We start from the raw sequence: 15,155 nt of genomic DNA, 5'->3' as shown, positions 1-15,155 counted from the left end.
TTAGGAAAAATGCCACGCCCCTTGGCAGCCATGTTTTTCAAGCAAATATGACCATTTTCGAACTCATCCAAGATATCATTGTGACCAATCTTCTGACCAAATTTCATGAAGATTGGACAATAAATGTGGCCTCTAGAGTGTAAACAAGGCAAATGTTGACGCCGTACGACGGACAAAGGGCGATCACAAAAGCTCACCATGAGCACATTGTGCTCAGGTGAGCTAAAAAACCAAAATACATGTACTAAAGACCCAAACAGTTTCAACCAAACCATTTAAGAATATTTGTGTTCCTTAACTCATATTCCTTACAGTATGAAAACCATGTGCAATGTCAGTTGCACCAGTAGAAAAGATGTCATTTTGTTGATAGCAGTAGCCAATAGAGAAACAGTCGGAGAATAACAATTGACATGTAAGTAAAAGCCACACACTAACAAAACACAAACAAGATGAGGAAAACTGACTTTGAATGGTCTAAAGGACTTTAGGTAAACCAGTTTAATGGAAAAAAAACCTACACGTGCTAGTATAAACACAAAAAATGACACAAATCACAAAGCATCACACTTCCAAACAAACAGCAATAAAATACCAAATATACCAATTTAATGTTTAAAATACTTCTCAATACTTCTTAAATAATTATTTCAAACTGTCTGCTGCATTTGAATTGATTAAAGTAAAATTAAATAAACACACTAACATAACGTTGCTGTTCTTCGAAAACCGCGTAAGTCAAATTTGGCGCAAATTGTTATTTGTTTTTATAAGAACGGCGGGTTCACGGGTCATTTTCTGCAAAAATACTGGATTTCATATCCAATTGGAAGGCATAGTTATGAGCATGTGAGAAAATCTTGAACACTAATTGGTGCACTAATTGTTCCTGCAAAAACTGCGTAAGTCAATTTTTCCAACTTTTCAAAAAACTTTAAAAAAATATTTTTTGAAGTTTTAAGATATATTAATTTAGATAGTCTTAGTCAAAATGGGCATACTTTTTATTTATGAAAATATAAAAGCCTGTAGTTGTCATTTTAATTCTAACAAGAGCACCGCCTTCTCATCTATTTTCTTTTTAAAGGTGAAGGGACTCTCATTTTCAATCACAAAGGAGGGAGGGGTGGAGTGAAGAGGGGTGTATAGTGTGGGGGTGTGGACATTTATTACATTATCTTCCAAAAAGGCGAAAAAAAACGCAAAAAAAAAAAGGGGTGGGGGGGGGGATGGGGGGGGGGGGGATTCTTGGTTCTTGGGTGCGATGGTTGGACGGTATTTCAAACATAAAATAATAAAAATAAATATTTGTTTTTTTTAACCGTTTCAAAAAAAAACATTTGGGGGGTATAGTGTGAGGGTGTGGTGGTTATTCGTGAGATGATCTTAAAAAAAAAAAAAAAAAAAAAAAAATTAGGGGGGGGGGGGGGGGGGGGGGGATTCGGGTTGGGGGAGGGGGGGGATTCTTGGGTGCGATGGTTGGACGGTATTTCAAACATCAAATAATAAAAATAAATATTTGTGTTTTTTAACTGTTTAACAAAAAATTTGGGGGGGTGGGGTGGGGGGGTGGGGTGGGGGGGGGGGGAGTATAGTGTGAGGGTGTGGTGGTTATTTGTGAGATGATCTTAAAAAAAAAAAAAATAGGGGGGGGGGGGAGGGGGGAGGGGGGGGAGGGCACGGGGGATGGTTTTGGTGGAGTTTCTTGTGGTATGTCAGGTAAGAGTAGTTTTGTCAAAGTATCAATCAAATCTAATCATAAATAAAGAAGTTATGGCAATTTTAGCAAAATTTAATAATTTTACCTTGAGAGTCAAGGTCATTCAAAGGTCAAGGTAAAATTCAACTTGCCAGGTACAGTAACCTCATTATAGCATGAAAGTATTTGAAGTTTGAAAGCAATAGCCTTGATACTTAAGAAGTAAAGTGGATCGAATCACAAAATTTAACCATATATTCAAAGTTACTATGTCAAAAAAGGGCCATAATTCCGTAAAAATGACAACCAGAGTTATGCAACTTGTCCTTTTACTGTACCCTTATGATAGTTTGCGAGTGTTCCAAGTATGAAAGCAATATCTATGATACTTTAGGGGTAAAGTGGACCAAAACACAAAACTTAACCAAATTTTCAGTTTTCTAAGTATAAAGAGCCCATAATTCCGTCCAAATGCCAGTCAGAGTTACATAACTTTGCCTGCACTGTCCCCTTATGATAGTTAGTAAGTGTTGCAAGTATGAAAGCAATAGCTTTGATACTGTAGGAATAAAGTGGACCTAAACACAAAAGTTAACCAAATTTTCAATTTTCTAAGTATAAAAGGGGCACATAATTCTGTCAAAATGCCAGTCAGAGTTACATTACTTTGCCTGCACATTCCCCTTATGATAGTTAGTAAGTGTTGCAAGTATGAAAGCAAAAGCTTTGAAACTTAAGGAATAAAATGGACCTAAACACAAAACTTAACCAAAATTTTCAATTTTCTAAGTATAAAAAGGGCACATAATTCTGTCAAAATGCACGCCAGAGTTATCTAACTTTGCCTGCCCAGTCCCCTCATGATAGTTAGTAAGTGTACCAAGTTTGAATGCAATAGCATTGATACTTTCTGAGAAAAGTGGACCTAAACGCAAAACTTAACCGGACACCGACGCCAACGCCGACGCCAAGGTGATGACAATAGCTCATAATTTTTTTTCAAAAAATAGATGAGCTAAAAATGGACTTACGCAGTTTTCTCTTTAATATTTGGTTCCTTTTTTAGACTATCTAAATGATTTAATTTAAAAAATGTTTTTTTGCCTATTGAAAAGTTGTAAAAATTTACTTACGCGGTTTTTGAAGAACAGCGATGATAAACAAGATTGCCATGAAGCACTCATCTGAGTTTGAGGAAAATCAGTTGTTAGAACTTGAACTGGTGACCTAGTTTTTTGACACATGTGACCAAGATTAGAACTTGACCTAGGCATTATCCAGATAATTAAGGGAACCAAATTGCATCAAGATTGACATAATAGTGGCATACATGGAGATGACAAAGTTTTATATATATTTTACTTGGTGACCTAGTTTTTGGACACATATGACCCAGAATTAAATCAAACCTAGAAAAGATCAACATTCTGAGCAAGTTTCATCAGGATTGAGTTATTTATAATCTGCTATCAAGGATAGTTACAAGTTTTTTAGACCCGGTGGTTAGTTTTTTAATGCTTGTGATCCAGATTCAAACTAAGCCTTGATATTGTCAAATATTCTGACTAAGTGTCATCAACAATGAGTAATAAATCCAGTCTCTTCAGGTATTAAAAAGTTTGAACTGGCGACCTACTTTTTGGATGCACTTGACCCAGAATCCAACTTAGCAAAGATAGTATCAACATAAAAATTCCGACTTAATTTAAGTAATAACCAATTTCCACTCAGAAGCAAAGTGAAAATGGCTATGTGCAAACGGCATAAAACCAGAACTGCCTGCAACTAACTCGCAGTCTGTTCAGGTTTTATGCTGTTTGCCGCTCATCAGTATCTTTAAAGGGTTGGAAATGAAGCCTTTCAAACTTGAATTTAGTAAGAAAGGTATTTAATGAAATTTAACTTTCTAAGGGACTACAAAAGCGTAAAAATACGAATCTAAGTGGTAAAGGGTTAAGAATGAGTTATAAATGTGAACTTTATAGTGATAACAATGTTTTTCTAAGAATTGACCTGATGAACTAGTTTTTAAAGGCTAGTGACCCAGATTCAAATTGGGCCTATATATTTTCAACACAAACATTCAGACCAAGTTTCACCAAAGTGGATTCATATATAATTGTTAACAAGGTTTTTCTTAGATTTGACCTGGTGGCTTAGTCTTTGGACTCACATGACCTGCATTCGAACTCGGCTTAGATATTGTCAAGATAAACATTCTGACAAAATTTCATCAAGAGTAAGTTATAAATGTGGCCTCTAGCATGGTAACAAGGTTTTCTAAGGTTTTCTAAGATGTTCTAAGATTTGACCGGATGACCTAGTTTTTGGACATATGCAACCTATAAGCAAACTCCGCTTAGGGATTGTCAGGATAAACAGTCTTCAAAGTTTTCCCAAGATTGAGTCATAAATGTGTCCTCTAAAGTGGTTAGAAGGTTTTATTAGATTTGACCTGGTGACCATTTTTTTGACTCAAATGATTCAGAATCAAACTCAGTGTAGATATCCAGACAGTATTCAGACCAAGTTTCATCAAGATAAGAGTTCTTAATGTGGCCTCTAGAGTGGCAATAGGTTTTTCTATGAATTGTAAAGATTACATTATTTGTGGACACACATGACATAGATGCAAACTTGGCATCGATATTGCCAAGATAAACATTCTCACCAAGTTCTATTAAGATAACATAAAGAATGTGACCTCTTAAGTGGTAATGGGCAAAAAGTGTACGTCACTAACCACACCCTGTTTCTCAGGTGAGATAGAAATGATTTTAGTGAGACTGAGCATACAGTGCTATAACGGTGTTTCTAACACTTTATGTAGTGGCTGATTTTTTGTCCCAATGGACCATGCATTCAACTTAGTCAAGTCATAACAGGAACAAATTATTAATAAAGGTTAGCTTCTAAAGAATTAAAAAGCTAAATGTTGACAATATATGACAAATTGACAAATTTAAAACGCATCACAACGAGCATGTTATGGTAAGCTATATAATATCCTAAACCGATGTCAGTGCGAGTGGAATAGAAGGTCCTGTTGAGTCTGACGAAGCATTATACATTTATAATTATAAACATTGTCCTCATTGTCAATTATTTCTGTAACCATAGCAACCACATATTGTCTGCCTTAAAAAAAAAGAAATAATATGCATTTTCACGATATGGCCGTCCATAAACATACTGAGTTCCATGGACCTAGCTTAAGTACTTTTTGAGTTATGGTAGGATCTAGATTGTTCCTAACAGACTGACTGTAAACAAAACACCTGTTACTATAACAATCATAATATTTGCCCGTTGAAAAAAGAAAAAATAGCATGCATATTCCCCATTTTACCAACTATACACATACACAGTTTCATCAACCTAGCTGGAGTACATTATGAGTTATCACAGGATCCAAATTGATTTGTAATTATTGCCTTTACCATAGCAACTACAATTTTGGTCTTACGAAAAAATTGAAATAGAGTGTAACTATATTCCTTATATGGCGCTCTATCCACATATCAAGTCTTATGAATTTAGCAAAAAGTACTTTTTGACTAATGGCACAAAGTCCATATTTGGACAATCAACCGGACGGACCAGATGTAGATCTAATGAGTCCCCTCCGCTTACACCAGTATGCGACTTATTGTTGGTACGAGCATAGGAGCAAAATTGCCATTTAATATACAATTTTACTTGGTCTTAAAGGGACTTGTTCAAAGATTTTGGCCATTTTGAAGTTTGTCATTAAATGCTTAAATTTGATACATTTAAACATCGTAACTGTACAGCTCCACTATAAAACAAACAAGAGTGCCAAACTGTCACAAGATACGCCCGTTTGAAGGTTTTGGACAACTTGATAGCTTTACCATTTGAGTTGCAAAATGATATATTTTTGAAAATTAAGCAGCACATATTTGAACTTGACCTAGATATCAATTAGACACAACTTCTGACCAAATTTGGTAAAGACAGGATGAAAACTACTTCAATTAGAGAGCGGACACCATGCTAAATGCTTGAAATGCATTAAGTGACCTAGTTTTTGACCCAGCAAGACCCATATTTGTTCTTGACCTAGATATCATTTAGACTCAACTTCTGACCAAATTCAGTGAAGATCAGATGAAAACTACTTCAAGTAGAGAGCGGACACCATGCTAAACGCTTGAAATTCATTAAGTGACCTTGTGACCTATTTTTTGACCCGCCAAGACACATATTTGTTCTTGACCTAGATATCATTTAGACACAACTTCTGACCGAATTCGGTGAAGATCGGATGAAAAATACTTCAATTAGAGAGCGGACACCATGCTAAATCCTTGAAATGCACTAAGTGACCCAGTGACCTAGTTTTTAACCCAGCATGACCCATATTCGGACTTGACCTAGATATCAACTAGATGCAACTACTGACCAAGTTTGGTGAAGATCGGATGAATACAATTTGAATTAGAGTCCGGACAAAGTGGCGCCGTTGAAAATGCACTAATTGACCCTATGACCTAGTTTTTGACCCGGCATGACCCATATTCGAACTTGGCCTATATATCAACTAGATGCAACTGCTGACCAAGTTTGGTGAAGATCGGATGAATACAATTTGAAATAGAGTCCGGACAAAGTGGCCCCTTTGAAAATGCACTTATTGACCCTATGACCTAGTTTTTGACCCGGCATGACCCATATTCGAACTTGGCCTAGATATCAACTAGATGCAACTGCTGACCAAGTTTGGTGAAGATCGGATGAATACAATTTGAATTAGAGTCCGGACAAAGTGATGCCTTCCGCCCGCCGCCCGCCCGCCGCCCCGCCCGCCCGCCAAGGGGTTTCACATAATACGTCCCGTATTTTATACGGGCGTATAAAAAAGAATTTAAGAAACAAAAAAAAAAAGAAAAAAAATTCCCACTTTGGGGCTGGAACAACTGAAATTAGGATTAACAAGAGATGTGTTTGTCAGAAACACAATGCCCCCTACTGCGCCGCTTTGAATTTTATTATATTTTTTATTTTTTACCTTTGACCTTGATGGATGACCTTGACTTTGACCTTTCACCACTCAAAATGTGCAGCTCCATGAGATACACATGCATGCCAAATATCAAGTTGCTATCTTCAATATTGCAAAAGTTATAGCCAATGTTAAAGTTTTTTTACGGATGCACAGACTGACGGACTGACGGACAGTTCAACTGCTATATGCCACCCTACCGGGGGCATAAAAAGCTACCACTTTAACCACTCAGCCGAACGGCAGATAAATTACGTCATAAATTTTATACTTATATACTTTATATAAGTAATCCATGTTTATTTACAAAATATAATGAAAACAGAAACAATCCAAAATATTCAATCGCTTCGCGTTTGTAACGCTTTATTGTTTTATTAATTCCTCATGATGATCATTCATAAACGTAAATGTACTTTAGGTATTACTCTACCTCATAAATGTTATTTTGCTTCCTGATGTTTAGTGTTCTTTTCATATTGTAATGTGACACAAAAGGTTGAAATATGGCAAATTTGACAATCGGTGAACATGTTCCTTGAATTATCTCAGTATCAAAAAAATACCCTTCAATCTGTCAAAAATCCATTAGATACACATCATGAATGCACTACTGATGCGTGAATAAGCTCAAAACATGTCCAGAGGATAGCTTTAACATTTTTTATGCACCCCAAATTACATAATGATTGATCAATATTTTTATTTAAGTCAAATATTATTTAGTTATAATATGTAAGTGTTATTTAGTTTTAGTTTAAAGTTATATGTTAATACAACATGTTTTTATTTGCTAAGTTAAAATATAATTTAGTTTCAATTTAAAAGTAAAATAGTTACATTTGCAGTGCTGTTATTAAAGATTAATGCGGCCAGTTGTACATGATATTGTTAATAATACCCAGTCATCATAATTTCAAGCCATGAGCTTTAAGCAAACAATGACAGCTTATGTTACATAATGTTATCCCATAATACCCAAGCATTCTAAGCTAATTACAACTTTATATTCTTAAATTGATATTCTTGATTGCTAAATAAATATAAAGCCATTCACTATGGTCTAGACAACTGTTTAGAAATTTGATATAAAACTGAAGAATATTGAACATGAGAAATATATAGACTTTAGCCTTACTGTGTGACATTTAACTTTGTGATTTTCTCTGTGATATAAATTAACATCATTAAACGTTATAGGGAAACATTTATTATGATAAAACATTAATTTAATTTAATAATTTAAAACTGTGTGTCAGAACTGTGTTATAGACTTTTGTTATCATTTCAGTTAAAATACTTTGTGAAAATAAACACTAAAATAATCAACACTTAGTGAGTTGCCTTTGCATGTCTTTACCAACAACGTGGAACTGCGTTTCAAAACACTATCTCCGCAGCGGCATAATACATTTATTCAAACATTCATACAAGCAACTACACATAGCAAGGTACATTTTATACATAACAACAAAAAAATATACCCTCATTTACTTTTTTAACAAGTTGAAAGATATACAAATAAGATCCTATCAGCCTGATACATTTTTTCTGTGTATAGATGATCAATCATACAAATGACATACACATACTTTAAAGAACTGCTTACTTTCCTTTTATAAATACAACACAATTCTGCATTTTTAGGAGTAAATATTGAAAATTTAAATTACAAACTGTGTTCAGTATATTTGGTTCACAAGTCAATCTCTGCATATTAGGCAGATTACAAGTAATCATAGTCTCAAATAAATCTGAACATTTTCACTGGTCATGACAAGTGAATTCATACATCAAACTTATCCATTCTTTCATATCATTACAAGCAGTCTCCTACAATTGAGAACATCTATCCATTGTAGAGTTCTTCCATATACCCACAGCCTCTGTCAACATTTACCAAACATAGTTTTAAAAATCTGTTCAGTGTAATACATATTGCCTTTGAATAATTCTGGACCAAGATACCATCAAGCTCAAGCCATTCAATCAATCACAGAAATTTCATACACATCGTAAACACACGTCATAAAAAAGGCTTAAAAAAATTCCCAGCTAGAAAAACAAAAACAAAAGGATGCTGTAACTTAATAAGTACAATAGCAATATATGAAAAACGCTTGTCAATTTTTATCACCTTATGCGTTAAGACACTTGTCTTTGTATTTGCAAAATAGTACCTGTCATGTTCATACTCCCATACTTAAGAGGAGTGCTAGTTATTGATAATTTTTACTCTAAAAAAGAATCTTTTACAATACTTTAAAAGCATCCCCTTTAAACTAATATGGTATCATTAAAACCCAAAAATAGTTCATTTTGGAAATCAAAATAGTACCAATACAATATATGTCAACAGTCAGGAAAAAAGACCTTGTTGATAAGGACAAGACACTATGTGGAGCAACACCATAATAACACACTAATTGGCAATTAATTTGATCCATTGCCCAAACAAATATAAATCCTACATATGCAACAAACCTCTTCCTAAATATCTTAGCGGCTATCAACAGAAAATGTAGTATTTTATTTTAAAATAAGAAACACAAAAATGCCACAAAACCAAGTTTTCAGCGTTTTACTTGTTAATTGAACTAATAGAAATCCCAAGCTGGGTCTGCATATAAGCTACCAACACACACCATTTACAGCACAGTATCCCAATAAGAACTCAGTGGAAACCAGTTGTCTATCTCTATGCATTTAACTCTTTCAGTGCTGGAACCAAATTTTGAAGGCCTTTGCAAACAGTTTGGATCCAGATGAGACGCCACAGAACGTGGCGTCTCATCAGGATCCAAACTGTTTGCTATTCTTATAGTATTCTTTGAAAAAAATAGAAGAAAATGCTAATTTTAGAAATTCAGCAGACCACATTTTAGCAGACGACAAATTTCCCAGCATGCAAAGGGTTAAGCGAACTACACACACACACTTTTAGAGACAAGCTCCATGACAATACAAACTCAAGTTATTGAAACCTTCTGTTCTATCTTTAGTAACACTGATCATGAGCTTAAACCAACTCAACCCAAATGCAAAGTTATCCATATACAAGCTTGCAATATTGAATGTTTAATCAAGATTGCTAAATGAAAATTTCAGTTAATGAAAGGTAACTACCTTTTGGTTGCTTATTTTTTAGTAATCTTTACCTTGATCCAACAAGCCCTATGTCAACCCAAGCAATGTGTGCATGTAAGCTAGCTATACACAAAATGTGTATTAATTTCATCCAAACTTAAGCTATAGAAAAGAAACCTTTCGGCCATTATTAGTAACAGAAACCTTGACCTGACAACCTCCAAATAAATCCCAAGCTATATCATAGTGTAAGCTTTTATTTTAAAAGATTCATTAAGATTGATCATTGTAAACTAAGCGTATTTAACAGAAACAAAAGTTTAACACCGCATGAATGGACGACCACCCACCTACCCGCCAGACCCCTATCTTAAAACCAGGATTTACAACTAGTTTGAAAACCTGTTTGAAACTCCTTTCAGACATCTGCATTAAATGATTGTTTAACAATCATAGATCTTTTTTCCTACGCACACTCGCACATTAAAATATTTTGTTTATAAACAATAACGTGGTAAAAAAATCACTTCCCAGGTGAGAAAATATCAGAAGTAGTACAAGTAGAATTAGTAAAATAAAATACATTATGCTTTTGCAAACTTTTGATGACAGTATTTTAGCTTGCATGTGTCACTAAAGTCTGCTGTTTTTGTTAGTCAATACTTGTGAGCATTTAATTAAGGCAATTCATAATAGCAAATCAATGTGTATACTTTGAAAACTTGAATATGTATTGCTTTAATTTGGTTGTATATTTAGCAGAAGTACCATGAATATTTATAATAATATTAATATTGAAACTAATATTACAATCTGTAGTGATTAAGCAAAGTGTATTGCAGCTGTTGTACCAAACAAAGTTTTGGGACAAACTGTTGAATTCCAAAAAAATAATGCAACTTAATTATATACACATGTCTAACTATAAATACAAAAGTTATATTTTTTGGAAGTCTTGTTAACATATAACATTATAACAATAATAAAATGTACACAAATAATGTATATCAACTGACATTAAACTGTTTTCACAACAAAACCATATATATAATCCCAGCGGTGTGTTTAAGTTACTTAAAATGGACAATATAGAGTGGATATGCTTGTGTATCACTAAATATAATAAACATCACTGGATTTTGTAGATTATTTGTTGCTGAGTCATATAATGCGTTTTTTCCACCAGAAGGTTTAGGTGGCGGTACTCGCATTCCACGCTGACCCAATATGAATTCCCCTGTCAGAACTCCACAGTAGTACATCCGTTTAACACCATTCAGATCTGGTCTGGAGTATGTATCTTGTGCAGAATAATCTGCTCTGACCGCGAAGTAGACTCCGTCACCGAATACAACCGCTGTAAGTCATGACATTAACTGTAGTGAATCGGGTTATTGCTCGGTATTTCTTTCATAAATCGTTAAGAGACATCTCCATAATCTGGGTTCTTTTTTCAACATCGCTTTGATATTGCAACTAAAATGAATGCATTAACCAAGGAACTTTTCTGTAATCTATTCATAGCCTATTAAATTCTTTCAATTAGGACATTTATAAAATACTCAAATAGGATCCCTGACTAAACATTTATATAATGATCAAAGTCAATATAAAGCTGCATTATTTGACCATTGAACTTTGATAGGGGCATTGACACTATGATTTTTAGCAGTTTTTTTAAACTGCATGATACCTAATGAAGAAACATTATGGACAATCTCTTTTATTGCGGTATTTAAATATGTGTTACATCAACTTTTCAGCTGGGGACATATGTATTGTGGGTGTAACCCCATGTAAATACACTGATTATTTGTACCAAGACATGACCTTTACTTTCGAGATGGGCTTAATGTGGACATGACGTTAAAACACTGTGACCATTTGAGTCAAATTAGTTTTACTTTCGTTATTTAATCAATTTTTTATAAAAAAATTGCATATTTTTTTAATGGAATTCAACATAAATTGATTGATGTTACAATCCGAGCATTCACATGTTTGACCATGCGCCTGTAATTGTAACCTTGACCATAAGAACACAAATGTTAAGCCTTACAGGTATGTTTTATAATCATGTATCGGATTGGACAGCTATTCCTTACTAACAAGATGTATATTTTACAACCACATGCGTTGGTACATAATCAAACAAGAGATGTGTTTGTCATAAACACAATGCCCCCTACTGCCCCGCTTTGAAGCCATATATTTGACCTTTGACCTTGAAGGATGACCTTGACCTTTCACCACTCAAAATGTGCAGCTCCATGAGATACACATGCATGCCAAATATCAAGTTGCTACCTTCAATATTGCAAGTTATCGCAAAACTTTAACCAAGGTTAAAAAAGTTTTGGGACAGAATGACAGAGTGACAGAATGACAGACAGACAGGCCAAAAACAATATACCCCCAATCATTCGATCCGGGGGCAATACTACACAGCCATAAGACACACATCTCAGACTGTCAAACCATGGTGCGTGGCTTATTTTAGCTCATAATTTGAATACTTTTTATATACAACCATTTTACAATGTCTCATGCTAAATTTGATACCTCCAGGGTTTACAGTTGCAAAGATGTTTACTGTCCATCAGCCATATCTAGTGAAACCATATGACATCAATTGTGTCAAAATTTCAATCTTTGCTACATAACCAGAATGTTTGGGGAGGACATTAGAAGATATAATGAACACACAAAATGGCCCTGTGAAACTCAACAGAGAACTGTCACCCGACTGGAATTTACATCCCAAATTCATGGCGATTTTTAATCATAGTTGAATATCTAAACAAATCTTAATAGATGACTTTTTTTAGAGTAAATAAAAAAATTCAAAAAGCTTTTTTAAACTGACTGTGAAGTGGACTTTGCAGACGATCACTAAAGAATATATGACCTATCAAATATGAAACTAAATATGAGTCTGACAATTTACAACATTTTATAAAGCATTTGCTGTCTTAGTCTAAAATGACCATGATACCTCCAGCGATAGGTCGCTGCTAGGCAAAGTTTGCACATGGGCATATTTTAAGTAATATTTGTAAAAGAACATCATACATGACATGGGCTATGTGATTTTTTATAATCAGTTTGCAATTTAAGTCTATATTTATAACTGGATCACTTGAGTATGGTCAGTTTTAACCATATGGACAAATGTAAACAATCTATGAAGAGGATCACTTAGGAATGTGATACACAAATTATATCAATCACCTCCCTGCTTGTTAGATAATTTAACATTCATCTTGCTCTTTGATTCTTTATAAATCATGTGCCCAAAGACCTTGGCAAGGTATGACCCCAGAGATATAATTTAAATTAGCTTTGTGTAGGACTAAGATAGAACTGTACAAACCAAACAAGAAACAAGGAAACTGAAACACTGCATAACCAGTCTTATAAATTTACATTATTCAAAATAAATGTGCAGCCTGCATATAAGCTACCTTCACACACATTTTCATATCTATACATACATTCAAACTCAAGTTAATAATCAGAAAGGTTATTTTTCAATATTCTTTGTTACAGTGGCCTTGACCTTAACTACGCACACAATTTCAGTACAATATCTTTATACAAAACTAAGAAATGAATGGAAAGCTGTTTACCTTTACCGAACAAAAATGAAATACAATCCTAAACTAGGTTTCACATGTTGCATGCTGTTTTGCTATTTTTTGTAACAGTGCTTTTGTCCTAGACCCACGATGTTCACAAAATCAACCACATACTAAGTTGGCAGTTTCATGATCCTAGGCGTAAGCATTCTTGAGTTATCATCCGGAAACCATTTTTACTGTTTCGAGTCACTGTGATCTTTGACCTAGTGACCTGAAAATCAATAGGGGTCACCTGCCAGTCATGATCTTTGTACCTAAGAAGTTTCATGATCCTAGGTCTTAGCATTCTTGAGTTATCATCCGGAAACCATTTTACTATTTCGAGTCACTGTGACCTTGACCTTTGACCTAGTGACCTGAAAATCAGTAGGGGTCATCTGCCAGTCATGATCAATGTACATATGAAGTTTCATGATCCTAGCCCTAAGCGTTATGGAGTTATCATCCAGAAACCATCTGGTGGACGGACGGACCGACCGACAGACAGACCGACCGACATGTGCAAAACAATATACCCCCTCTTCTTCGAAGGGGGGCATAAAAATATGAAGAACTTTTTAAGTTATCACAGGATCCAGAAAACCACCATTTTCAGCAGTATTTCTAGTCTATTTTTTGCCATATCAACCAGAATTGTTGACGTAGGAATAAAATGAAATGATGTGCATAATGTCCATATTGCCATCTATCCATGTTTCAAGTTTCATGAAAAAATATTAAGAACTTTTAATGTTATCGCAGGATCCAAAAAAGTGTGACAGACTCACAGACAGACAGACACACAGAGCGAAAACCATAAGTCCCCTCCGGTGAAACCGGTAGGGGACAAAAAGCTCTTAATAAGACAACAATAGAATGTTAAATATCAAATATGATTTTTTCAAAATTCTACTTAAATCTTAGTTATTTAACTTAGTTATTTGTTCAGCTGCAAAAAATTACTTTTTAAACATTTTTTAAAGTTCTGTAAATCTCTAAAGCGGTTAAGGAGTAGTTATTCCAATGAAAATTAAAGCCGGATGTGTCGATGTAGCTCATTTGAAAACATATTTTATGGTTAGTGTGAAGGAACTGTAATAACAACACAGAACAATATATCAAAGATAAACGGTGTTTATGTTCTGGCAGTCAAGTGGCAAATGCACGGTTACTTGCGCATGTCACTGCTGCGAACCCGTCATGCTTATAATAGGTTGATTTAAACTGCTTAGGTTGTTAGATGAACAGTAGTAAATGTTTTGAAAGAGTAAATGTTAATAGTAAAATATATAGATATTGATTTCGTATGTTGAGATTTTGTAAAGAAATAAGGATTTGTTATAAATTCACTCTATGACAGATGCATGGCCAGATAATTGAAAACAGATGAAAATGGGAGATGCAAAAAGCTCCATATTGATACTTAGGGCTAAGCTCAGATCAGTTAAAACGCAGACTAATTATGTTGCTTAATGTACAAAAATTCCATATAAACCACATTATTTCTAAGTTAAGTGCAATAGGTTGATTGGATCATATTTGACTAAATTAACAAGAAAAACATTTTACAAATGATGAAACACGTTCTGTATTCCATAGATAACTCTGTAAATCAGGTGACCATGTGCCTTAACTGGGCATATGAATTATTATGCAGAAAACCAAACTTAACCATTCTTTCACATCTAATAAAAATACTCAAACAAGGTACAATCAGTGGACA

General features: G+C 34.4%; 1 protein-coding gene across 4 annotated transcripts in view; it reads right to left on the bottom strand.

Annotated features, from left to right (window-relative positions):
* Positions 1-15,155, bottom strand: part of LOC127865156 (protein mono-ADP-ribosyltransferase PARP14-like) — a 245,098-nt gene that overhangs the window by 135,875 nt on the left and 94,068 nt on the right. Inside the window, exon 30 of one of the 4 annotated variants that reach the window (XM_052405046.1) lies at positions 8,125-11,169. The exons of the other annotated variants lie outside the window; for them this stretch is intronic. Coding sequence (XP_052261006.1) covers positions 10,883-11,169 — 287 coding nt within the window. The 3' untranslated portion in view covers positions 8,125-10,882. Of the gene's footprint in view, positions 1-8,124; positions 11,170-15,155 lie in introns of those variants that run through there. 4 annotated transcript variants of the gene reach the window in all.

The sequence above is a fragment of the Dreissena polymorpha genome, chromosome 1, assembly GCF_020536995.1.
Source record: "Dreissena polymorpha isolate Duluth1 chromosome 1, UMN_Dpol_1.0, whole genome shotgun sequence".
Classification (NCBI taxonomy): Eukaryota; Metazoa; Mollusca; class Bivalvia; order Myida; family Dreissenidae; genus Dreissena; species Dreissena polymorpha.
The sequence above is the reverse complement of the archived record's forward strand: the minus strand, read 5'-3'. Positions and strand labels throughout refer to the sequence as shown.